This window comes from Octopus bimaculoides, chromosome 26, assembly GCF_046866305.1.
Source record: "Octopus bimaculoides isolate indiv1 chromosome 26, ASM4686630v1, whole genome shotgun sequence".
Taxonomy (NCBI): Eukaryota; Metazoa; Mollusca; class Cephalopoda; order Octopoda; family Octopodidae; genus Octopus; species Octopus bimaculoides.
Genome location: NC_142953.1, coordinates 29432606 through 29458749, shown reverse-complemented (window position 1 = coordinate 29458749; position 26144 = coordinate 29432606). Strand labels below are relative to the sequence as shown.

At 37.6% G+C, this 26144-nt stretch overlaps 1 protein-coding gene across 7 annotated transcripts in view; it reads right to left on the bottom strand.

The window, feature by feature from the left end:
- The window catches only part of LOC106871338 (uncharacterized), a 377312-nt gene that overhangs the window by 107598 nt on the left and 243570 nt on the right, over positions 1 to 26144 (bottom strand). For all 7 annotated transcript variants that reach the window (XM_052977038.2, XM_089342797.1, XM_089342798.1 and 4 more), the window contains one exon: positions 7443 to 7506. In XM_052977038.2, the coding sequence (XP_052832998.1) occupies positions 7443 to 7506 (64 nt within the window). The remainder of the gene's footprint in view (positions 1 to 7442; positions 7507 to 26144) is intronic.

Sequence of the window (26144 nt, the reverse complement as noted above, 5' to 3'; positions counted from 1 at the left end):
GTGGGTAATAAAGAAATAAGAATCGTTAGCATGCCGGGTGCTTAGCAGAATTTCCTGTCTTTACATTCTGAGTTCAAATTCTGCCGAGGTCAATTTTGCCTTTCATCCTTTCAGGGTTGATAGATTAAGTACCAGTTACGTACTGGGCCTGATCTAATTGACTGGCCCCTTTCCCAAAAAATTTCAGGCCTTGTACCTAGAGTAGAAAAGTGCACAAAAAAGCTACACGTTTGCATTATGTTATATATACAATAATAATAAAGGACGTTACCGTATATACATTTACAAACCAAGGACGTTATATAGACCTCCTTGACTCAAGTTAGAGAAGGGGTGCGTATTATACACAAGGTTTGGGTTTTTCAGAGGTACAACCCCCTAACTCAAGGGCGGACTATACTCGAGGATTTATGGTATATATATAATTAGATATTTCTTATCAGTGTTATATTTGTGACCTTTACTGAAAACTGGGTTTTGGGATTAACTCAAGAGCAAGTTCCTGGCAAGATAACAACAAACAAGCATCTGTTAATAACTTCTTCCTATTTAACCCATCACCCCCCCCAACTACTGCTACCACCACCACTACCACTACCACTACCACCTTCATCTTTTACTCTCCTCACATGACCCCACACCTTGAAAGCTTATTCAGGGGTCCTTGCAGAGTTGATCTTTTATCGTTTACTTGTTTCATTCATTGGACGCTCGGATGGGTTGGACGCTTCGGCATTGAGTTGGCCAGGCGAGAGCCTGCACCAGACTTCTGTGTTTGTTTTGGCACAGTTCTTACGACTGAAAACCATTCCTAACCCCAACCACCCAGCAAAGTGAACTGGATGCTTTTTACGTGGCACCAGCACAGACAAAGTGAATTTCGACACGGCTTTCACAGCTTTCTGTTGCTATATTCCACCATCATGGACAGAATTGGTTAAAAACAAAAATCCTGACAAATGGCAAATATTCTGAAAGTATTTCACGAGATTACAATTTCAAGTTGCCAATATTCCTCATAATTTCGCCACCAGGTGGATACTTGTTGCAGTGACACTAAATATAAATTTAGTTATGGCTGCATAGGGAAAGGCTTGGTTATGTGGTTAAAAAGCCTGCTTCCTGACCATATGGTTTCAGGTTCATTCCCAATGCATGGCACCTCGATAAGGTGTCTTGTATAATAGCCTCAGGATGGCTAAAGCCTTGTGAGTGAAGATGGGAAGCAGAAACTGTTTAAAAGCTTGTGTAGAAATGGTTGTCACTCATACTGTCCACCTGACAACCAGTGTTGGTTTGTTTACAGCCTTGTAACCTAGTGGCTCAGCAAAAGAAACTGATAGAATAAGTACCAGACATTAAAAACAAAAAAACAAAAAGTAATTGGATCAATTTGTTCAGCTAAAACCCTTCAAGGTGGTGCTGCAGCATGGTCGCAGACCAATAAATGAAACAAAAGATAGAAGCATGGGTGTGTGTGTATATATATATTAGACAGTAGATCTCCTGGGTCAGGGATGATGCCATGAGACTAAAAGAACCGCCAACAATGGCAACATCTCCACCAACTCCTACAATTACATTAACCACATAGAACTTGGAACTGGGTACTTTATTACTGCCTAGTTTCTAACTAAGCGTTTCTGGGTTCATATTCAACAAGGGCCCAGGACATGCTTCTTTGTATGGACAGCCGTGATTTTATTTGGCTTGACTTGTCTTCTCAAGTACAGCAAATCGCCACAAGTCCCAGTCCCATATCACACAGACACACAAAGGCTTCTTACAGTTTCTACCAACAACCAAATCCATTTTCAAGGCATTGATTGGCCCAGAGCCACTACAGGAGATGCTGCCCCAAGGTGCCACACAGGGCAAACGCACATAGTTTTCCTTCTCAGTTTTGTAAACCCTTCTCCCTGTGAACGATGAGAGATAAGGAAGGAGTTTGGTTTTAAATTTAATGCATGTGCACCACTCCTACACAGGCTGCAACACTTCTTGCACAACACAAACACACGTGCATGCACACACACACGTGCATGCACACACACACACACACACACACACACACACACACACACACACACACACACGCGCATGCACACGTATGTACACTCATGTTTATTGCTCCCTCAGAAATATTCCTATATTTGGCATGGTGCCGGCTTGAAACAAATTGACAGTAGATAGCTATCTCTTTGAAAATATATCAATTTCACTCTGAAGATAATATCAAATCTATCTCATATTTGTGTATGATATATATGTATATATATATATATATATATATATATTTATATATAGATGTATGTAGACATGTGTGTGTGTGTGTATATATATATATATATATATATACATGTTAGCTATACAGACATAATATTTTATAGAGATATCTGTGTATGCATGTGTGTGAGTGTATATACATATGTATATATGCCAACATACATCCATATATACATATATAGGTGTATATAGATATGTGAGTGTATATGCCTATATACATTTATACATACATATATAGGTGTATATAGGTGTGTGTGTGTGTGTATATGTCTACATCTATATATACATATATAGGTATATATAAATATATATATATATATATATATATATATATATATATATACATAAACACATATATATATAGAGATACATATATATATATACACATACATAAATATATATATACACTCACACGTGTGCTACACAAATACATACTTGTATATAAATATGAGTATGTGTGTGTGTGTATATATATATATATATATATATATACAAAACAGCTTTACTTTTCAACTTGTATAGAAAATATGACTTTGCTCCAGTTTTATCTCCATTTTTTAATTTTTTTTATCACAACCTTTTTTTATTTCTTTTGTTTTTTATATTGTTTCAAAAGAGTTTTTACAATTTATTTGGAACATTAAAAGTACTGAGATTCATCATCAACATTTCTAGACTTTCACAGATTCATCTTCAGGAAGCGGTGTAGGCATCGACTGCAGCCAATGGGATTGGCTTTTTTCTCTAACCCTTTACTTACTTCAGTTATTTGATCACGGTCATGCTGGGGCATTGATATTTCGTACTTATTCCACTTGTCCCATATTTCTTTTGCAGAAATGCTAATTTACAGGGATGTAATCACCAACTGTCAAGTGGTGATGGTGGTGGTGGGGGGAACAAACACAAAGACACATGCACACATAATATTCAATGTGCTTCCATACAGTTTCCATTTACCAAATTCACTCAAGACATTGGTAGGCTTGGGGCTAAAATAGAAGGAACTTCTCCAAGCTGCTGCAAAGTGGGATTGAACCAAAAACCACATGGCTGCAAAGCAAGCTTCTTAACCACAAAGCCATACACACATCATCATCATCATCGTTTAACATCTGCTTTCTATGCAGGCATGGGTTGGACGGTTTGACTGAGGTCTGGTAAACCAATAGGCTGCACCAAGCTCCAACCTGATCTGGCAAGGTTTATATAGCTGGATTCCTTTCCTAACGCCAACCACTCCGAAAGTGTAGTGGGTACCTTTCATGTGCCACCAGTATGGGAGCCAGTCAGGAGGCACTGGCATTGACCACCATGGTCAATGCCAGTGCCTTTTATATGCCACTGGCATATCTATATATACACACACATCAGATTTCCACATAGTTTCCATGAACTAAATTTACTCCCAAGGTATCAACCCAGCCTGCAGCTACAGTAGAAGACATTTGCCCAAGCCCCAAGATGGTGTGCAGTGAGATTGAACCCAAAGCCATGTGGTTGGGAAGCAAACTTCTTAACCACGCACCCATACCTGCACCTACATTACAGCAGAAATGCGTTTGAAATATTACCTTTTTGTTTGTATCATGATGTATATATATATATTTATTTATAGACGCAGGCATGGCTGTGTGGTAAGAAGCTTGCTTCCCAACCACATGGTTCTGGGTTCAGTCCCACTGCATGGCACCTTGGGCAAGTGTCTTCTACTATAGCCTCAGATTGACCAAAGCCTTGTGAGTGGATTTGGTAGACAAAAACTGAAAGAAACCCATTGTGTGTGTGTGTGTGTGTGTGTGTGTGTGTGTCTCCCCATCACTACTTGGCAACCAGTGTTGGTGTGTTTACATCCCCCGTAACTTAGAGGTTTGGCAAAAAAAGTTCAACAGAACAACTACTAACTCAAAAGAATAAGTTCTGGGGTTGATTTGTTTGATTAAAACAGTTCAAGGCGGTGCTCCAGCATGGCCACAGCCAAATGACTGAAACAAGTAAAAGAATAAAAGACACACACATCCATTTACATCAAAAGAGATAAACAGTGAAAGGAAGAGCGCAAATGCATCTTTGGATGCAAATGCATACGTGCATACATTCAAAGTGTGGTGGGGGTGGGGGTGGGGGGGTGCATATAAAATTACCCCCCAAATCATCATCAGCATCATCATCATTACTTTAACAGCCACCACTGCAACCATCACTTTCATCATCATCATCATCATCATCATCATCATCAGTCATATTCCATTCATTGGGAGAAAATTAAGAAATAACTAAAAATAAAGATAAAAATAAAAAAAACACACAACTGCAGAAGCATTTACCAATTTTTTTCCTCGTGGAGGTGGGGGGGGGGAGCGGAATTAGCTCATAGAACTGGTTGACATTGGAGTGTGTATAGATATGTGTTTGTGTACATGTTTGTATATAACATATATGAATTTGTATATACATGTGCACACATGTATGTGTGTGTGTGTGTGTGTGTGTGTGTGTGTGTGTGTGTGTGTGTATATATATACATATATATATATATGCATGCACACACACACACACACACACACACATACACAAAAGAATGTATGCCTACACATATAATTACATACACAAGTATACTACAAGCAGCTGAAGATTACACTCACTAATCCCAACTGCAAACAGCTGATAATCTTCATATATGTAATTCCTCACTAATCCACATTGACTTCTTCAAACCCTTCCACTGCCGTCGCTCTGCGCCACCGCCATCACTCCGGTTTACTTCAACTGGTGTTTCCAGAAACCAAGAAATCAAAGAACCCAAGAATCACACAAGAAAGTGCTACTTCCAATGAGATCCATCTTATCTAAACAGGTTTTATTTATTACAAGCAACACATCAGATTTACTCGGGAAAATAATATAGTGTTCATTAAATTTAAGAGTGAGTGAGTGAGTGGAGTAGAGTGAGTGGAGTAGAGTGAGTGGAGTAGAGTGAGTGGAGTAGAGTGAACCATCAACTTTCAATTACTGTACATACACATACAATATCTATCTTGTTGGCACTCTGTCGGTTACGACGACGAGGGTTCACGATCAATGGAACAGCCTGCTCATGAAATTAACGTGCAAGTAGCTGAGCACTCCACAGACACGTGTACCCTTAACATAGTTCTCGGGGATATTCAGTGTGACACAGAGTGTGACAAGGCTGGCCCTTTGAAATGTGTGTGTGTGTGTGTTTATATAGCTAGGACCACTTCCAGTCTTTTGGACACAATTTGACAGCCACACAAGTCCACCTGATGTCCCTCAACCTTTAGACAACAGGTGGACTCAACTTGTACATTCACAATTTCAAAATGTCATAGTTCACTGCCCTTTATTCTCAGATTACCTTGTCTCTAATATGCTCCCACACTGACATGCCTACTATACCTATCCCTCTCTCTCTCCTTCAATGGCTTTTATGTCACAACCAGCCATTGAAGGAGTAACCCACGCATTACTGACACATAAGAGTACAGCAAATACAAGGGGCTGCTGAGAAGTTCCTGGCTCTAAGGGTATCGTGAAAGGCCTGATTGGAGACCGAACCTTCCGAGAATTTTACAATGATTAGAAAATCCTTAGAGTTAAGGAATAGAGTGTATATATATATATATATATATATATATATATATATATATATATATATATATATATATGAATAAATTATATAAAAGGGTTTTGTATGATCGTGTATAGAGGAATATATTATTTAAAAAAGTTCCAGCTCTGTTTTTTTATGTTTTATCTATATTCTTATAAAATTAATGTGGGATATAGAATATGGAATATATAATATGAATAGTGCAATGAAATGAAGTATTGAATGTCCTGGCTCTTGTGCGGGTGACACATGAGGTTTTTCGAGCGAGATTGTTGCCGGTGCCCCTGGACTGGCTCATGTGCGGGCGACACATGAAATGTTTTCGAGTGAGATCGATGCTGGTGCCCCTGGGCCAGCTCTCGTGCGGGTGACACAAGGTTTTTTCGAGCGAGATCGTTGCCGGTGCCCCTGAACTGGCTCATGTGCGGGCGACACATGAAATCTTTCGAGCAGGATCGTTGCCAGTGCCCCTGGACTGGCTCATGTGCGGGCGACACATGAAATCTTTCGAGCGGGATCGTGCCAGTGCCCATGGACTGGCTCATGTGCGAGTGACACATGAAATCTTTCGAGCGGGATCGTTGCCAGTGCCCCTGGACTGGCTCATGTGCAGGCGACACATGAAATCTTTCGAGCGGGATCGTGCCAGTGCCCATGGACTGGCTCATGTGCGAGTGACACATGAAATCTTTCGAGCGGGATCGTTGCCAGTGCCCCTGGGATGGCTCTTGTGCGGGTGACACATGAAGTTTCTCGAGCGAGATGAGCGTGGCCGTTACCAGTACCGCCTGACTGGCCTTCGTGCGGGTGACACGTAAAAGCACCCACTACACTCTCTGAGTGGTTGGCGTTAGGAAGGGCATCCAGCTGTAGAAACTCTGCCAAATCAGATTGGAGCCTGGTGTAGCTATCTGGTTTCACCAGTCCTCAGTCAAATCGTCCAACCCATGCTAGCATGGAAAGCAGACGTTAAACGACGACGACGACGACGACGACGATTGAATATATGAAATATTGAGTATTAAATATATAAGGACTAGTATACTTTCCTGCCTCATGGCAGGCATCTGACAGATATATATAAAAAGATAAAATAGGTTAAAAAAACTACAGAAGGCTTGTTTTATAGTTTTATGGTAGACACAATATCTTCAACCAATAACATCACAATATTGAATACTGAGAGATGTCTTCAATAATAATAATAATAATAATAAAAGGGGCATTGGGAACTATCCGGAAGGATTTGAACAAACGGATAGAGGAAACAGACATAAAACCGAGTTCAGTGCAGCCCCAGAAAACAGTGCTATTAAGGACAGCTAGGATACTTAGGAAGGTTCTTGGCATGTAAGGTTACTTGTTGTAGCCTTAAGTTGGGGATGCTTTCCCCCCCAATGTTCTAATCTGTTGTGCATATATGAAATAATAATAATAATAATAATAATAATAATAACGGTAACATTAGCAATAGAAATTTTAAAATAATAACAAGGAGATTCTTATTGCGAAGCAGCCTTACCTGCCGGACAAGCTTCTAAATTCTTTTTGCATTTTGAATTGTAACTTCCAGCAATCATGATGGCCTACAAAAGAAAATAATAATAGTAATAATAAACAAGCTGTTTGCTAATAAAAGTCGATATCAATGTTAGTAGTTCATTTCACTGGTCACACTTTTTATTATGCAGAGGAAGAAGGGAGAAAGAGAGAGAGTATAAGATATAGAGAGAGCTAACAAGAGGAACAGGGTGTGTGTACATACTAGGCTTAGTGGCAGACAATGAGTAAACGAAAGCTATACACACACAGAGACTGACAAAGAAAGAATCATAGAGGGCAGAGGAGGAGGAAAGGCAGTAAATGGGAAGAGTTATAGAAATCCTTTTTCCTTTTATTTCTTCCACTCATTTTGACTGCAGCCATACTGGAGCACCGCCTTGAAGGGTTTTAATCGAACAAATCAACCCCAGGACTTATTTCTTAAGCTTAGTACTTATTCTAGAAAGTGGGCAGGAGGTAGGGGTCACTGATTATGCTGATCCATCAATACATGACTGGTACTTTAATTTTTGGAGTTCCGAGTGATGAGGAGCTTAACCTAACATCAGCAAGGTTAGGACATCAATAGATCACATACGTAAGGGGCAGAGTTGCTGATACACATACAAATATCACACACGCTGTATACCTCTCTCTCTTGCATATACGCATTTTATATATCATCATCATCATCATCATCATCGTTTAACGTCCGCTTTCCATGCTAGCATGGGTTGGACGATTTGACTGAGGACTGGTGAAACCGGATGGCAACACCAGGCTCCAGTCTGATTTGGCAGAGTTTCTACAGCTGGATGCCCTTCCTAACGCCAACCACTCAGAGAGTGTAGTGGGTGCTTTTACGTGTCACATGTGTGTAAAGAAAAAGAAAGAGAATTTTGGATTGGATAATTATTTATTTAGCTCTTTCATTTCGTTTCTCTTTGAAATGAGATGAAAGCATTCAATAAATAATTAATCATGAATTAAGCAAGCATTATCTCATGGCTTTGAGATTTCATGATGTGATTGTTCTTGTCTTGAATGACATCGTTAGGCAGGTGTGAGAGGCCAATTCCGGTCTGAATGAACATAAAACAGGTAAAAAAAAATCTAGGGTCAGAAAAGGTCAGTTTAAATGCTAAAGGGTTAATATATAAAATCTGTAGGCTACTTCAAACAATCTATACACACATATATACAAACATATCACATGGGACAAGGTGATGAAGCATGGTCGTTGGATGACAAGTGACTGAGACTTTTGGTGATTTCCTATGCTTGAGAAGACGCATCAAACTAAGTGAGATCGTAGTCATGGCCAGCGTTGGTGACATATAAATGGCACTTGTGCCAGTGACATGCAAAAGGCACCCACTACACTCTTGGAGTGGTTGGCATTAAGGTTATTCTAATTGTAGAAACCAAGCCAAACCAGACTGGGACCCGGTACAACTCTCCAGTTTACCAGTCAAGTTAAACCATCTAACCCAAACCAGCATGGAAAACAGACACTAAATGATGATGATGATGGCTTGACTATGTGGAAAGATGCTTGCTTCCCAACCACATGGTTCTGGTTTTAGTTCTACTGCATGGCACCTTGAGCAGGAGTCTTCTACTAGAGTCCTCAGGTCAACCAAAGCCTTGTGAGTGGATTTGGTAGACGGAATATATATATATATATATATATATATATATATAATATCATCATCATCATCATCATCATCATCATCGTTTAACGTCCGCTTCCCATGCTAGCATGGGTTGGACGATTTGACTGAGGACTGGTGAAACCAGATGGCAACACCAGGCTCCAATCTAATTTGGCAGAGTTTCTACAGCTGGATGCCCTTCCTAACGCCAACCACTCAGAGAGTGTAGTTGTTGCTTTTACGTGTCACCTGCACAAGAGCCAGTCCAGGGGCACTGGCAACGATCTCGCTCGAAAATCCTACGAAGGCCAGTCAGGTGGTACTGGCAACGGCCACGCTCAAAATGGTGCATCTTATGTGCCACCCGCACAAGAGCCAGTCCAGGGGCACTGGCAACGATCTCACTTGGCTTGCCGGGTCTTCTCACGCACAGCACATTTCCAAAGGTCTCGGTCAGTAGTCATCGCCTCGATGAGGCCCAATGTTCGAAGGTCTTGCCTCACCACCTCAGCCCAAGTCTACCTCTTCCATGGGTGTATATATATATATATATATATATATATAGATATCTGTGTCTTTGTGTCTGTCACTCCACTATCGCTTGACAACACATGGTGGTGTGTTTATGACCTCATAACTTAGCGCTTCGGCAAAAGTGACCGATGGAATAAGTAACAAGGCTTACAAAGAATAATTCCTGGGGTCGATTTCTTTGACTAAAACCCTTTAAGTCGGTGCTCCAATATAGCCACAGTCAAATGACTGACACAAGTAAAAGTACATATATGTGAGTGTGTGTGTGTTTGGTTTCAATTCCCAGACCAGGCACTGTGTTGTGTTCGTGAGCAAAGCACTTCATTTCACGTTGATCTGCAATCATTTCATCATCTGACATGTGGCAGCCATTGCACCTGTACAGGTAATGTCAATTTGATGGCGGGAGTAAGCTTATGTCTGCACAAACATTTGATCATTATAAAACAAATTATCTGTGTGGTTATTCGGTAAGAAATTGTCGAACCTTCATACATCATCTAACGATGGGAGAGTCCGTCATATATACATATATATAAATATATTCTTTTACCAAACTGGATTTTCAAGCTATAAATAAGAGCATGTAAAATATCAGGTTGAAAATCTTTTTTACATAGAAATAGTCAATGGCTGCCATTATATATATATATATATTGATTGATTGACAGTTTGATGAAAGGTAGCAGGCCAAAACTTCGAAGTCACTGATAACACTTTTCTTGTAAAAATAAAATAAACATGAACTCTACTGAGAGTATTGAGTAATTCTTCACTTTAATATAATATTGTTTTATGACAACTCAAAAACAAACATTCATATATACACACACATACACATATATATATATGCACACACACACACACACACACACACATATATATATACACACACATATATATACATACACACACACACACACACATATATATACACACGCATTTTTAAGTACACATGTGCATGTGTGTGTATGTGTGTTTCTACAAACACATACACACACAATGCATATCATCATACATACACCAATATGTATACTCATTCATATTAAAATGCCCCGTATATACTCATATACACAAAATGTGTGTATGTATATATATATATATATATACACACACATGCATATACGAAAATCCATTCTAGGAAAATCAATATATTCACACAGACACACTTTCTTAGGCTGATTAATCACATTATGATAGCGGTCACTGTATACACCCCACCACCCACACATACATGCATACATACAAACACACACACACACATATATATATATACACATATATATACACACACATTTTGTATATTCTCAATGATAAACAAGCATAGGAGAGAGCATTGATTGGAAAATTAGAATGTGAAGAAGGAAATTCTTCATCATGGCTACATAGCAGAGTGAGAGAGAGAGAGAGAGAGAGAGATGAGAGACAGACAGTGAGAAAGGCATGCGAGAGTGCAAGAGAGACAGAGGGAGATATACGAGACAGTAAGAGAGGGACAGAGAGAGAGAGGGGACATGTAAGAGAGATAGACATGAGAGAAAGAGAGAGGTATGTAAAAGAAAAATAGAGATGTAAAAGTGAGTTGGAGAGAGAGAGAGAGTGAGACATGTAAGACAGAAAAACATACAAAACAGAGCAGGAGAAATAGAGATACATGTGAGAGAGAGAGAGAGAGAGAGAGAGATGTTAAGAGACAAAGAGAAAGTGAGGGAGAGACGTGTGTGAGAGAGAGAAAGAGAGAGAGAGACCAAATGCCAAGAGGCAAGAACTCTCGCAATCAGAGCAATAAAACAAAATAATAAAATCATCGCTGCATGGTCGGAACGGATGAAGACGCACATGGCTGCAGTGTGGATGCTGCATGGATAAAACGAGGCAGAGGTGGGTGCGGGGTGGGGTGGGGCAGCGCAAACATACTGTAACGGTGTGGGTCAATATAACCTGGTCAGTCGATCGCTGATGGTGTTGATAACATCTAAAAACATCTATGATGTTGTTGTTGTTGCTGTTGTTGTTGTAGGAAGGTGATGAAGTTGTTTTGATGGATGATATCTGGTTGACATCTGATGGATGGAATGTCATGTGGTACACGGTACATGTCAGATACGCATACATACATACATACATACATATACACATATATATATATATATATATATATGATATTTATATGGATATATAAGATATGTATAAAGTAGATGGATAGATATCAGCATGGAAAATGGACATATCAATATATGTATGTGTGTGTGTGTGTGTATTTCTACATATATATATCTATAAGTTATATTTACATATATACGTATTTATACATATATTTATATATTTACATATATACATATTTACACATATATATTTACATATATATGTATTTATACATATATTTATATATTGCACAAAGATGTACATGTAAACCTATTCGTTCGTAATACAACAGTATTGCAAAAGCCTAGAGTACCTTTGGCAAATTTGAAGAGGTACTCCGAATTATACATACATACACATATATACATCTATATTTCTTCTTACTTCTCTCTCTCTCTGTATATATATAATACACACCTCATTATCATTATCATGCACGTTCACCTTTTTAACCTGGCATGGGTCAAGTGGACCGTTTTTGAAAGAGTCTTTTACATCCAAATGCCCTTCCAAGTGCTCTGCCAATTCATTCGTCCACTTCGCAGCATGCATGAATCTTCTACTTGTTCTCAAAACCAGGACATGCACACACTAAGTATACAGTATTGCACATTGTCATTTCCTAACATATAAAACAAATACATGTGTGTGCATGTGAAAGACAGTGCACCAATATCATTCACCATCATTCACCATCACTCGTCATACAAAGCATACATGTGTGCATATGAGAGTGCACCAGTATAACACATTGTCATCCACCGTCATTCATCATCACTCATTATCATATAAAACAAATACATGTGAGAGACAGTGCACCAATATTACACATTGTCATTCACCATCATTCATTATCATTCACCATCATCATCATTTAATCTCTGCTCCATGCTGGCATGGGTTGGATAGTTAGTTTGACAAGATCCAACAGGGCCTGAGGACAGTATTATGTTCCAAGCGTTGTTGGTCAATCAATAACTTGACCAGAGAGTGGTGGTTGTCGGTGCAATGCAATGTGCCGCTGGTCAGTGCATATTTACTTGCCAAAGTCGAGCAATCTGGAAAAACACCTCAAACATCAGGCAGGCAGTTTGGTTAAACTCTCAGGAAGAAACAAGAGTGATTGAATGTGAAAGAGATTCAAAGGAATTCCTCAAATTTTGATATAGAATTGGAGAGCTCAGAGATTGATCCTGAGGTACTCTCAATCACTCCTAAACATCAGATTGTGATATTTTTGGTGGTAATTCTGTTCAAGAATCTGTTTGTAGAAAACAAATATCACCACTGCAAGTGTATGTGTGAGTGAATATATATATATATATATATATATATATATATATATATATATAATAATATTATTAGGGACAAAATCCAAAATTACAGGTAAAAAACTCAATTAAAATAAATTTATAAAAAATTAAAATTAAATTGAGCCTTATAGATAAAGTATATATAAAATATATATAGTTTTAGGGAAAATAACCAATTTTCAAGAACTCATCGATGAAAATCCACTATCACATATAGAAAAATTAATATATAATTATATGTTAAAGTGAGATCCAAGTGTAGGAAGTTGGTAAGCTTCTGTCAGTCCGTAGAAAGTATAAGACAACTTTCAGGAACAAGAGTGGTTTACTGACATGGAAGGTTGTAAATTTTTCCAATATTGAAGTTCAATCAGCTGAAAAAAAAGCTATTTCATAGTTCCTGGTTAGCAACTGGAGTTGCTGTGTATGTGATTAAAAAATGCAAATTTAGGGAATGGAGGAGGTAAGATCCAGGGGACATAGGTTTTGTAGCTAGTGTATATACATATGTATATATATATAAAATATTCTTCTAATTATTTTCAGGATCCAACAGAATCAAGGTGTTTTAATAACCAAAGCACCAAGGTAGAATCAGGAATAGCATACCTGTGTATTTAACAATCCATACTGGACAATAGGTACAGGTAAAACTCATAGTAGAAACAGAATGAAGCCTCTTCTGTTTCAAATAAACAAACTGTGTGATATTTATTTATGTTCATTGATAAATCCTTTTAGATTATATTATACATACATATACGTGTATATATTGTTGACTTCAGCAATGAAATTACTCGTGCTGTTGGCAATTTTTTTCTTTCTTTGAACTTTTCCCTTTCTAACAAAGAGCTATGCTCGAAACATCAAAATCTCTCTTTTCTGTTACTGTTAATTTTATTTTTCGCTTATTTGAATTGACTATATATATATATATATATATATATATGTAAATAAATTTCTACTGGTTTACTGTGAAGTAATAAATTACATTACATAAATGTAGAGTATTCATTGAGATAATATAACTTAAAACGCTTCTCCAAATTCTGGTACTCCGAGTTTTACATTTCAGGTCACTCAGCTGGTAACCCAAGCTTGTTTTCCGTTGAATATATTTTGGAATCTTATATGTAAATATGGAATTTGAAATACTATCAGCAAGTTATGAAGAAAGCACTTATCTGTGTGTTCTTTCAAAAGAAAGTTGGATGAGTGTCATGTGCAGTGAGACCAACAAGGAAGTGGTGGGGTGGATGTAAACGATATATGGATCGGGAAAAGGGGAGAATTAAGGCAAATGTAAAAAAACGAAGGGCATGTGGGTGTATGAGTGTGTTAGATCCAACAGAGAATCTTGTTTGTTCCAGTAGTTCCACAGAAATCAAAGACAGTTCTATTTAGCTAAATCAACACCCCACAGCAACAAGGATATCAAGAATAAATGGTGTAAGAATAAATGGTATCCAAGAAGAAAGCCAAAAGCAAATAAATAAAATTATAAAGGAATCTAAATTGAGAATTTCAAAATCTGCAGATAATCTTTCAAGATTGAGTTCTATATTTGGTAAAATGTATTGAAACAAGATGAATTCTTGTATTTTGTTGAATTGAATTAATTGATAGAGAATTACGATATAAATGTCTCTTTATTTATAAATAATTAACAATTTAGTTAATTAATATCCACAATGAGGAATTCAAAGAGCTCAGGTTTACATCACAAATTTGAAACAAAGCAAAGTGTTTAACAATAATATTGGAGTGTATGTATGTATATGTGTGTGTGTGTGTATATATATATATATATATATATATATATATATATATATATGAGAGAGAGAGAGAGAGAATATATTGTTCTGTTATTGCTCAGATCAACAAAAGAAGTTTTATCAGTGGGAGTTATATTTGCATATATATATATATATATATATATATATATATATATATATATATATATATGCGTGTGTGTAATTTAACATACACAAGATTTAAATGTGAGCTACTTTTAGTTTCATGCCGCTGAAAAAATGATGGTCAGACAGGCTTGTACAGTATTTTCAAACACACATACACACACATATATATATATATATATATATATATATATATATATATATATAATGACCACCACCACAGTCTATGTAACTTGAGGTTTTTTGCCTCTCACTCTCCCTCCTTAATGGTGGAGAGGCAGAATAAAGTTAGTACCTGCATGACTAAATGAATACAGTTGGATGTTTATATATATATATATATATATATATTGGCTAAACTGGCAATATGACCATCCCCAAGTACAACATATATATATATATATATATATATACACACACACACACACGTCTGTTTTCTCTTTCTCCTATCTACACCTGCTTGCCTGTTTATCTGAGTATATAGGAGTATATAGTGTGTATGTGTGTGTGTGTGTGTACATGTTCGTCTGTGGCAATATCTGTTAGTCGTTGCCGCTCAAACTTCCATCACATCCCCAACCAGCCCCCAGTTCCTTTTAGAAAAGCAGGTTAACCAATAGCAGACTTAAAAAAATATGCTAGCAAGAACTTGCCAACCTTATAAACAGTGCCAGGTGAACTTTAAAAAGGTGAACAAACTCTACCCTTCAAATATGTATACACACACATGTTTGAGTGTATATATGTATATATATATATATGTTGAACATATGTGTATATGTTTCTTTTTTTGCTTATCTACACCAGGTTGCCTGTATATTTGTATGGTGTATATATATATTAATGTGCATGTATATATGTATGCATATATCAATGTGTGTATGTGTGTGTATCTGTTATGTTTGTACGTGTTGGTGTATGTGTGTGTAAAGACAGATTTTGGGGTGGGGACAGAATCCAAAAGTGATTTCCAGTTGTGTAAACAAGGTCCGCCGGTAACTCAATGAACCCTTTGACACTTCAGGGAACTTGGTAGTATTATGTTTGTTTTTGTGTTTTTTGAAAATGATCCTAAAATTTTCAACAGATATCAGATATTCTGTACATATATATATATATGTGTGTGTATGTATATATATAATTTCTTAGCATATGTATTTGTGTGTAATTATGAGTATACGTGTGTGTGTGAGTAAGAGATGTCTGTGAATGGAGAGGAGAACAACGATATCAGCAAATGTAAAAATATTTTTTCTGTTGAAAATGGGATTTTTTAAAGTAGGGGGGGGGGGGCCTTACTCCTGATGAAATAAACAGAGAGCTATCTAGAGTTCAAACTATAATCGAAGAGGAAAAGGACAAACAAGATGTAATGTTAAAAGAGAGAAACAGACAGACAGACAGAAAAAAAGAGAGAAAGGGAGAGGAAATTTGGTTGTTATTTCTGGCAAATCAAGCAGCCATAGAAATGCTCCATATGGGGCCGATAAAAACTCGGTAGTAGATCCAGAATTGTTCCAAGATTGTTGTTGCTGTTGTTGTTGTTGTTGTCAGAAGAGCCAAGACTGCAGAAGATAATATATTTGTTTGTCGAATATTATTAATAATAATAATATTACAATTAATACTAATAATAACAATAATAATAATAACATCCAATTGAATTTCTTTTTTTTGTTTGTTTTGCTCTTTTGTTTGTTTTTTTGGTTGTTTTTTTTTTACCCCCCTTGTTTTGTATTTTCACAGAATTCCTATGAACGAAGTCGTTTGGTGTTTCTTTCAATTACCATTCAATTGTCTGGGAATATTTCTTAAATTGGGACAACGTTTTGAAACCTCGAATGGTAGTCAAATGTCGCTTATCAAAAATTTGCCAAATTCTGGAATCTCACGTGAGCAGCAGATCCAAAGAATGAATGAAGAAGACTGGAGAAGATAAAAACGTGAACGTCAGAGACGACGATGACGGCAACAATGATGACAACAACGATGAACTGTAATAATTACTGTAATAATAATAATAATCTCATAATTTCTCAATAATTGTTGTTGTTATAGTTGTTTTTGTTGTTCTTTGTGTGATTTGTTTGTTTTATTGCTGTTTTCGTTTGTGCTAATTTCTTGTTTTTTTGGCTTAAAATATCTCTAAATAGAAAATGAAAAGGGAAAACACTCCGAAACACGCAACACGCCGCGATGCTTAGAGTGTATATATGACACAAGCTGACACTAGAGGGAGAGAGAGAGAGAGAGAGAGAGAAGGAGAGAGAGAGAGAAAGAGAGAGGGAGAGGGAGGTTCGGGGATAAAAGTTTCACCACCCTCTCTGATAATAATGATGATGATGATGATGGGATAATAATGTAATAGATCTAAGTGTAGGCGTGAGCCCAAAATTAAAGCAATAGTACAGAGAGGGAGAGGGTGGGTGGGTGGGGGGTGGGGGAGCCGTGTCAGATGTCTGAGCTTTAACCATGAGGGTTGGGGGGTGAGGTGAGGGGTAGTGAGGAGAGGAGAGGTGGTGGCCATGCAGATTAGTAGAGAGGCGATTAAGTGGGAGAGAAGGAGAGAGAGAGAGAGAGAGAAGGAGGGAGAGAGGGAGGGAGGGAGAGAATGTAGAGGGTGAAATGGTGTGAGAGATAGCGAGAGAGAGGGAAAAGGGAAAGGAGTGAGAGAGAGAGAAAGACAGACTGAGAGGGAGAAGAGTACGATATGATGAGAGAGAGAGAGAGAGAAAGAGAGAGAGAGTGAGAAAGAGAGAGAGAGTGAGAAAGAGAAAACTGAATTGCGGAAAGGAGACAGACAGGGCAAAGGGAGGAGAGAGAGTGAGAGGGAAAGACAGATAGAGAAAAAGAGAGTGACACAGTGACATAGAGGAGAGGAGAGAGAAAGAGAAAATACAATAAAATAAAAAAAGACAAGAGTAAAAGAAAACGAAACCCCCCCCCCCCCGACACCAAAAAGAACAAAAAAAAAACAACAACTAAAAAAGTGGGAGATTAAGAGTGAAATCAACGATAATCTTGATGTAGGAGAAGGATTATCTCTTGTTGTAAGTTTAAACCTGTTTGTTAAACAAACACAGGCAATTAAACACATTGACGATTAAAGCTGGTTTGAAGGAGCACCACCACCACAACCACCACCACTCGACCACCACCGACTGATACTCCAACATGTTTCAGACCATCCACCGACCGACCATCCTCCTCCTCCTCATTACCTGCAGCAGCAATAACAATAACATTGTTTGTTTATTTATTATTATTATTATTATTATTATTATTATTAAGTACTGCCTGATACAACACTCCTTAACACACCTCCACCCCAAACAAAATTACACCATGTCAAATATATATTTATTATATCTCTGTCATGTCAGATTATATATATATATATAGATATATATATATATATACACACACACATATAAATGTACACATGTATATGAATCTCTCTCACATATATATCATATATATACACACACACACACACACACACAAATATATATATATATATATATACACACATGACCTATATACATGCATAAATGTACACACACACACACACACACACACACACACACACACAGGGATTGTATTTAGACACGCATATACGAACATACACGTACAGGCATGACAATGACCTCTCGTGCTGTGAACCACGCGAGCGGCCAGTTTTTTCAATCAAGTGAACGACCTTCTTCGTGAGAGTTTGCGTGCAAAGTGCCACACCATTCCACAGACACGTGTAACCTTAACATAATTCTAAGCCAGAGACTGTATGATGCAGTGGGTGTGTGTGTGACAGGCCTGGGCAGATACAAGGGGGGGGGGGGGAACGGCTGGGTGGTTAAGAAGCTGACTTTGCAGCCATGTGGATTCAGGTTCAGTTCCACCATTGGTCACCTCAGGTAAATGTCTTCAGTTATAGCCCAAGGCTGACCCATGCCTACTGAGTAAATTTGGTACATAGAGATGGTAAATACATGCATCTATCTTATTTACATTCGATGGATCTCTGTCCTCATCTTGTTTGTTGTTAACACAACGTTTCGGCTGATAGACCCTCCAGCCTTCATCAGGTGTCTTGGGGGAATTTCGAACCTGGGTTCCCATTCCTAAGGTATTTTTCAATGTTATTATTATTATTATTATTGTTAGTGACCTGAACAATAACAACAACAACAACAACAATAATAATAATAACATTGAAAAATACCTTAGGAATGAGAACCCAGGTTCAAAATTTCCCCAAGACACCTGATGAAGGCTGGAGGGTATATCAGCCGAAACGTTGTGTTAACAACAAACAAAATGAGGACAAATATCTGTCAAATGTAAATAATGTAAATAATTCCTCATCTCTTAAATATAGAACTGTAACATGCATCTATCTACCTACCTATCTATCTTTCTATTTATCTGTATATATGTGTTTGAGTATATATATATATATATATATATATAGATATATATATATATATACACACACACACACACACGTGCTGGTACCAAACAGAAAACACCCAGTATACTCTGTAAAGTGGTTGGCATCAGGAAAGATATCCCCAGCCATAGAAACCCTACCAAAGTAGACAATTCAAGCCAGGCACAGCCCACAGGTTTGCCAGCTCCTATCAAATCATCCAACTCATGCCAGCATGGAAAATGGACGTTAAATGACGATGTATATATATATATATATATATATATATATAATAGAATAAAACACTAACAGGCAGTTATAAGGTATCAGATTAATTTATAACATGGAAGATAGAACAAAGATATATAAAAATATATATGTATATATAGTGGGAGACCAAGAAGAGGTGGAGGGTAAAATTTCCAAAGGTAGATAAGTTTATTGTAGGAAGAAATAGAAGAGAATTTGAGAAGTGGTCCCTAAAGTTCCTTTAGCCAAGACAGGTAAGTAAAACCCATGTGATTACTCATGAAAAACTCTCAAGTGTCGGTAAGGGAAGTGCAAGTAAAACTTTCCATCTGTTTCTGGGATAGGTGTATATTAGAGGCAGAGCAGTGCATTTTGGTCTACATATCAAGCAGCACTGTATGTGGTATGTAGTACAGATAGCGTACTACATGCTTTTCTTGATAACACTCCAACTTTAACGTGTTTGAAGCATAATGTCGATGTTTCAGAGTCATGCAATTATATACACAAACAGCCTGTTTTGAAAATGGATATTTAAGTGAAGAATTCTGAGGACTATTTGTAATTTCATCATCGAGATTCACATTTCTACTTAAGACACCATCAAGACATGTTTTATCTCTTTCCAGCTCCACTTCAGTTACTTCCATCTTCTCTTTAACAATGATCAACTTTAAACCCTTCAGCTCCTAGCCCAAAGCTCTCTACTGCAGCCCCACTGTGTACTTCAGAGTGAGCTTAGTGATGTCAGTGTCGCATGGCAGGAGGGAGGACATCCAATGATAGACATCATGCCAAAAACAGGCAATGGCACTCTAAGTAAGCCTCAAACCTGTCAAACAATTCAATCCATGGCAACACAGAATACACACACTAAATAATGATGGGGGGGGGGTGTATATATCATCATCATTTAGTGACTGTGTTATATATATGTCTATGTATGCATAAATATATATATATATATATATATATACATACATGGTTTCAGTTTCAGCCCCATCGTGTGAGCATCTCTGGCAAATCTCAACTACAATTCTTGGCCAACCAAAGCTTTCTGAGTGGATTTCATAGATGGAAACAGAAAGAAGCCCATTGAGTCTATTCATGTGTGTGTGTATATATATATTCTTTTTACTTGTTTCAGTCATTTGACTGTGGCCAGGTTGGACCACCAGGACTTATTCTTTGTAAGCCTAGTACTTATTCTATCGGTCTCTTTTGCCAAACCACTAAGTTACGGGGATGTAAACACACCACCATCGGTTGTCAAGAGATGGTGGGAAGGGGACAAACACATACACACACCCACATATATATATATACACAACAGGATTCTTTCAGTTTCCGTCTACCAAATCCACTCACAAGGCTTTGGTCGGCCCGAGGCTATAGTAGAAGACACTTGCCCAAAGTGCCATGCAGTGGGACTGAACATGGAACCATGTGGTTGAGAAGGAAACTTCTTACCACACAGCCACACCTGCGCCTTTATATATATGTAGCGAATAAAATAAATGAAATCATTTAATGTATTAAATTCCTATTTCAGAGTGCTAAATGGATCTAAAGTACAAGATATTTATAACACATCAATACAGTGAACTCCATAATACTTATGGCCTTGTTCATCAAGTTATTTCTAAGTCCTTTACAGATGAAATACTTGTTATCTCATGAAATTATATTTCAGAATTAATTTTTATCATCCTCATTGCCTAAGTTCACCTTAAATTGTTTCGCTGCCAAGTTTTTTTCACAAACACAGAATTTCTTTCTGTGAAACCGTTTCCAATTCAAACTGACTGCAACAGAGTAAAAGCATTCCACTCGGTTCTCTTGCTTCCTGTATAGCCTTATCTTTCTGCCTTTTATTTGTTTGAGTCTTTAGGTTCTGGCCATGCTGGAGCACTGCCTTCTGGGATTTTTTTGGTGAATCAATCAACCCCGGTACATTTTTCTTGTTTCTTTTTTCTAAGCCTTATCTATCGCTTTTGCCAATCTGCTAATGGGGACATAAACACACCAACATCGGTTGTCAAGCAGTGGTGGGAGACAAACACGCACACACCTACATTGGAAAATGTGTGAGATCCCCAGTACAGTTGGGTATATTTAGAAAAAGAAAAAGAATGACTTTTGTTTTTATGATATAAATTTTAGTTCATAGATCTAGTCATATATATATCTGTAAAAATATGAGAGAATTATTCGGTAGCCATGATAAAACTCCGAGTTTTGGATGCCAGGGTGGGAACCCACGCCGCCATCTCTTCAGTTATATATATATATATATACATAAACAATAAATTAAATAGAGAGATACAAATGACAATCCAATAATATATTTATATCATAACAAACAATTATTAAAGAACCAAATAAGCCGACAATTTGTTTCGACTTATATACATTTTAAAAAATGTATATAAGTCAAAACAAACCGTTAGCTATTTTGCTTTTTTAGATAACTGTTTATATTATATTATACTATATTCATAGTATATTATGTTATGTTATAATATAAATAAATTATTGGATTGTCATTTGTATCTCTCTAAATTCATTGTTTGTAATTTGCATCATACCCATATTATGTGGTATTTAACTGACGTAGCAGTGAATCGGATGTTTTACACACCCCTTTGAAGGAATTTTTTCCTTTGTTTGTTACCATATTATATATACTACGGGCTTCTTTCAGTATCCATCTGCCAACTCCACTCACAAGGCTTTGGTTGGCCCGAGGCTACAGTAGAAAAAGTTGCCATGCAGTGAGACTGAACCTGAAACCTGAAATCTTCTTACCACCCAGCCACACCTGCCCCTATACACCATTTTTAGCTTGTGTTGCGTGCTCTGATGAAGCTTACTGAATATTTTAAGATCCTGTCTGTCTGTTCCAGCCAGAAACACACTTGTGTTGGGGCCCAGTCCATTAATATCTACTTAAATGTATTTTAATATGCCAGCTAGCTAAGTTCCTGTTTTAGTGAACTCATTAGAGTTTAAGTACAATCTAATTAATATTAATAATTAATGTAAGATAATAATTATGAAGAAGGTTTCATTGACTTGATTACCGGGTTCCTTCTGAGTTGTTCACTAATGAAATATTTCTTCTCATCCAGACGAGTTTGACTCCACATTAACTGTATGTGTTTGGGTAGACACACACACACACACACACACAACCCTCCATTGTATAACAATTCTTTATTTAGCTCTATCATCTGCTGTTCTTAATTGTTGCAATCTTTTTCTTTTTCTCATATTATATATATATATATATATATATGTACACACACAAACTTACATACACATATACACATGTGCATGGAAATGTAGATGGATAGATATTGATATATATAAAATTAATAAATAATTACAGAATATATTTCTATATATAAAAAAAAAAATCAATATAACACACAATAAAAGCACAAATATGGAAATGCGCAACATATTAGTTAAGTATTTCTAAAAATTTGAATCAAGTGATGTAGGAATATGGCTGCAAGTTCATTGAGAGCTTTGGTAACAGAAGATTAATTAAGGTGGGGGTGGGGGTGGTGATGGTGGTATAGTGGGGTGGGGAGAGAACTCGCACTTACATATATGGATGTGTATGTATATATATATATATATATATATATATATATTATTATATTTTGATTCTTTATATTTAATTTTTAAACTTATATTTTCATGTCCATTTTATTAAATTGAAAGTCATACATTTACGTTTTTCTTCATATATATATATGTGTGTGTGTGTGTGTATATATGCACATTAAATTATATGTAAAGACACACATATATATACATAGATGTACAAATACACACATGTATTAGTGTACAGACAGATATATATATATATATATATACACACACACATGCATGTGCTGGTATTTGGGAATTTAAAAAAAAAATTTTTAAGAATTCAAATATCAATAGGTGAAGATCATGGCCAATACTACCTCCACAACTATCGCCACAACCACCACTTCACTACCAACACCACCACACCTATTATTATTAATAAGACCAAACAAATGATGCTGACTCATTTGTTAAAAATTTTCTACTGCTTCCAACACCTCCACCATCACCATCATCACTATCACCATCACTATCATCTCATCTTCCATAGCTTCCTTAGTTCTGCCACCTCCCACCAACACTCCCACACCTTCCATATCTTCCTTGATTCGTTCACCTCTCACCACCACTCCTACTACTCCCTCCATATCTTCCCTCATGCCTTTCACCATTACTGCCACCACCGCCACCCCCCTTCCTCATTACTTCCTTGGTTGGTTCTTCCACTTCCCACCGCCACTCCCACACCTTCCTTCCCATTATCTTCCCTGGTTTCTTTGCTCCCTTCCCACCACCACCACTGCCACACCCTACCCCAGTGCTGTCTAAATTTACCAAACATGGTACCTCTGTAGTCTCAGACATCTCTGTTCTTTCACTGTTCTTCCTTGTTTTCATGGAGATTTTTTTTGCGGCTAACAACAAACACCACCACCACCACCACAACAGTGCTAACATTACGATGACGACCACCACCACCACAACTACCACCAACACTACAATCAATCACCACCACAGCCAATACCATTAATATTGATTCCAAATTTTGGCACAAGGCTAGCAATTTCAGGAAGGGGGTGGGAGGGTGTAAGTCGATTACACTGAACCCAGTATGCAACTGGTACTTAATTTATTGGACCCCAAAAAAGACGAAAGGCAAAGTCGACCTCGGCGGAATTTGACCTCTGAATGTAAAAACAGACGAAACGTTTAGCCCGGCCAGCTGACAATTCTGACAATTCTGCCAGTAGTAGTAGTAGTAGTAGTAGTAATAATAGTAATAGTAGTAATAATAATAGTAGTAGTAGTAGTAATAGTAATAATAATAGTAATAATAATAATAATGATAATCTTTTCTACTATAGACACAAGGCTTGAAATTTGGGGGAAGGGGGATAGTTGATTACATCGACCCCAGTACTCAACTGGTACTTATTTTATCGACCCCCAAAAGGATGAAAGGCAAAGTCGACCTTGGTGGAATTTGAACTCAGAACGTAAAGACAGACAAAATACTAGGTATTTCGCCTGGCGTGATAACGTTTCTGCCTAATAATAATAATAATAATAATAATAATAATAACAACAACATCAATAATAATAATAACAATAATGGTTTCAAATTTTGGCACAAGGCCAGCAATTTCAGGGGAGGGCATAAGTCAATTATATTGACCTCCAGTACTCAACTGGTACTTGTTTTATTGACCCCAAAAAGAACGAGGGGCAGAGTCGACCTGGGCAGAGTTTGAACTCAGAATGTAAAATCAGATGGAATGCTGCTAAGCATTTTTACCTGGCATGCTAATGAACCTGCCAGCTCACCACATCCCCCCCACCACTATAAAACATAAAATACACATGACCAGGTGTCATCAACCACCACCACCACCACCACCACAACATAACCATGCATCTACGGCGGGGGAAGAGTGGCCACATTTCACTCCCCCACCCGCCAGTAACAACCACTCCCACCAAACCCTCCCATTACAATCGCAAACCGCTATTATCACTGGCGCCACCGCCACCACATGTCAAAACTACCATCCTCCATCCACCACCGCCTCCGCCTCCATCAAGAACACAATCACCTCCACTCACAAGGCAACCCCCTACACCAACGCCGTCACTACCACCTCTTCTACCAACAACACAACATGCCACAATAACTCTCCGCCACCGCCAAACCTGTCCTCCTCTGCCTTCAGGCCTAATCTGCCAGACCTAACTAATGCATTGACTCGGGTTAAATGGACTGGAAGACCTAATCCAAAAATTATGCAGTTAAACACACACACACACACGCACACATACACACATGTGCATACAGATTTACACATGTACACACAGTTGCACTCACATATATATGTATTTACATACATACACACAAAGAATCATTTTGCAGCTGATGCACACACACACACACACACACACACACACATATATACAGAGAAAAAAACAGAGAATATGTGTCAGTTACACACACACGCACACACACGCAGTTACACATTCAGACATACATACACACACATGAAGTTAAACACACGCAAATACACCTCCACAAAATCATTTTGCAGCTGACATACACACACACACACACATACATACATAGAGACAGTGTGTGCGCATGTCAGATATACATACACACAGTTACACATTCAGACATACATACATATATACACACACATATGAAATAAAACACACATGCACAAACATGTGCACACACAAACACATATACATCTACACAGTCATGTAGCAGCTGTTTGTATACACACTCTGTGTGTGTGTGTGTGTGTGTGTGTGTGTGCATGTGCACATGCTATTGTTTACGTA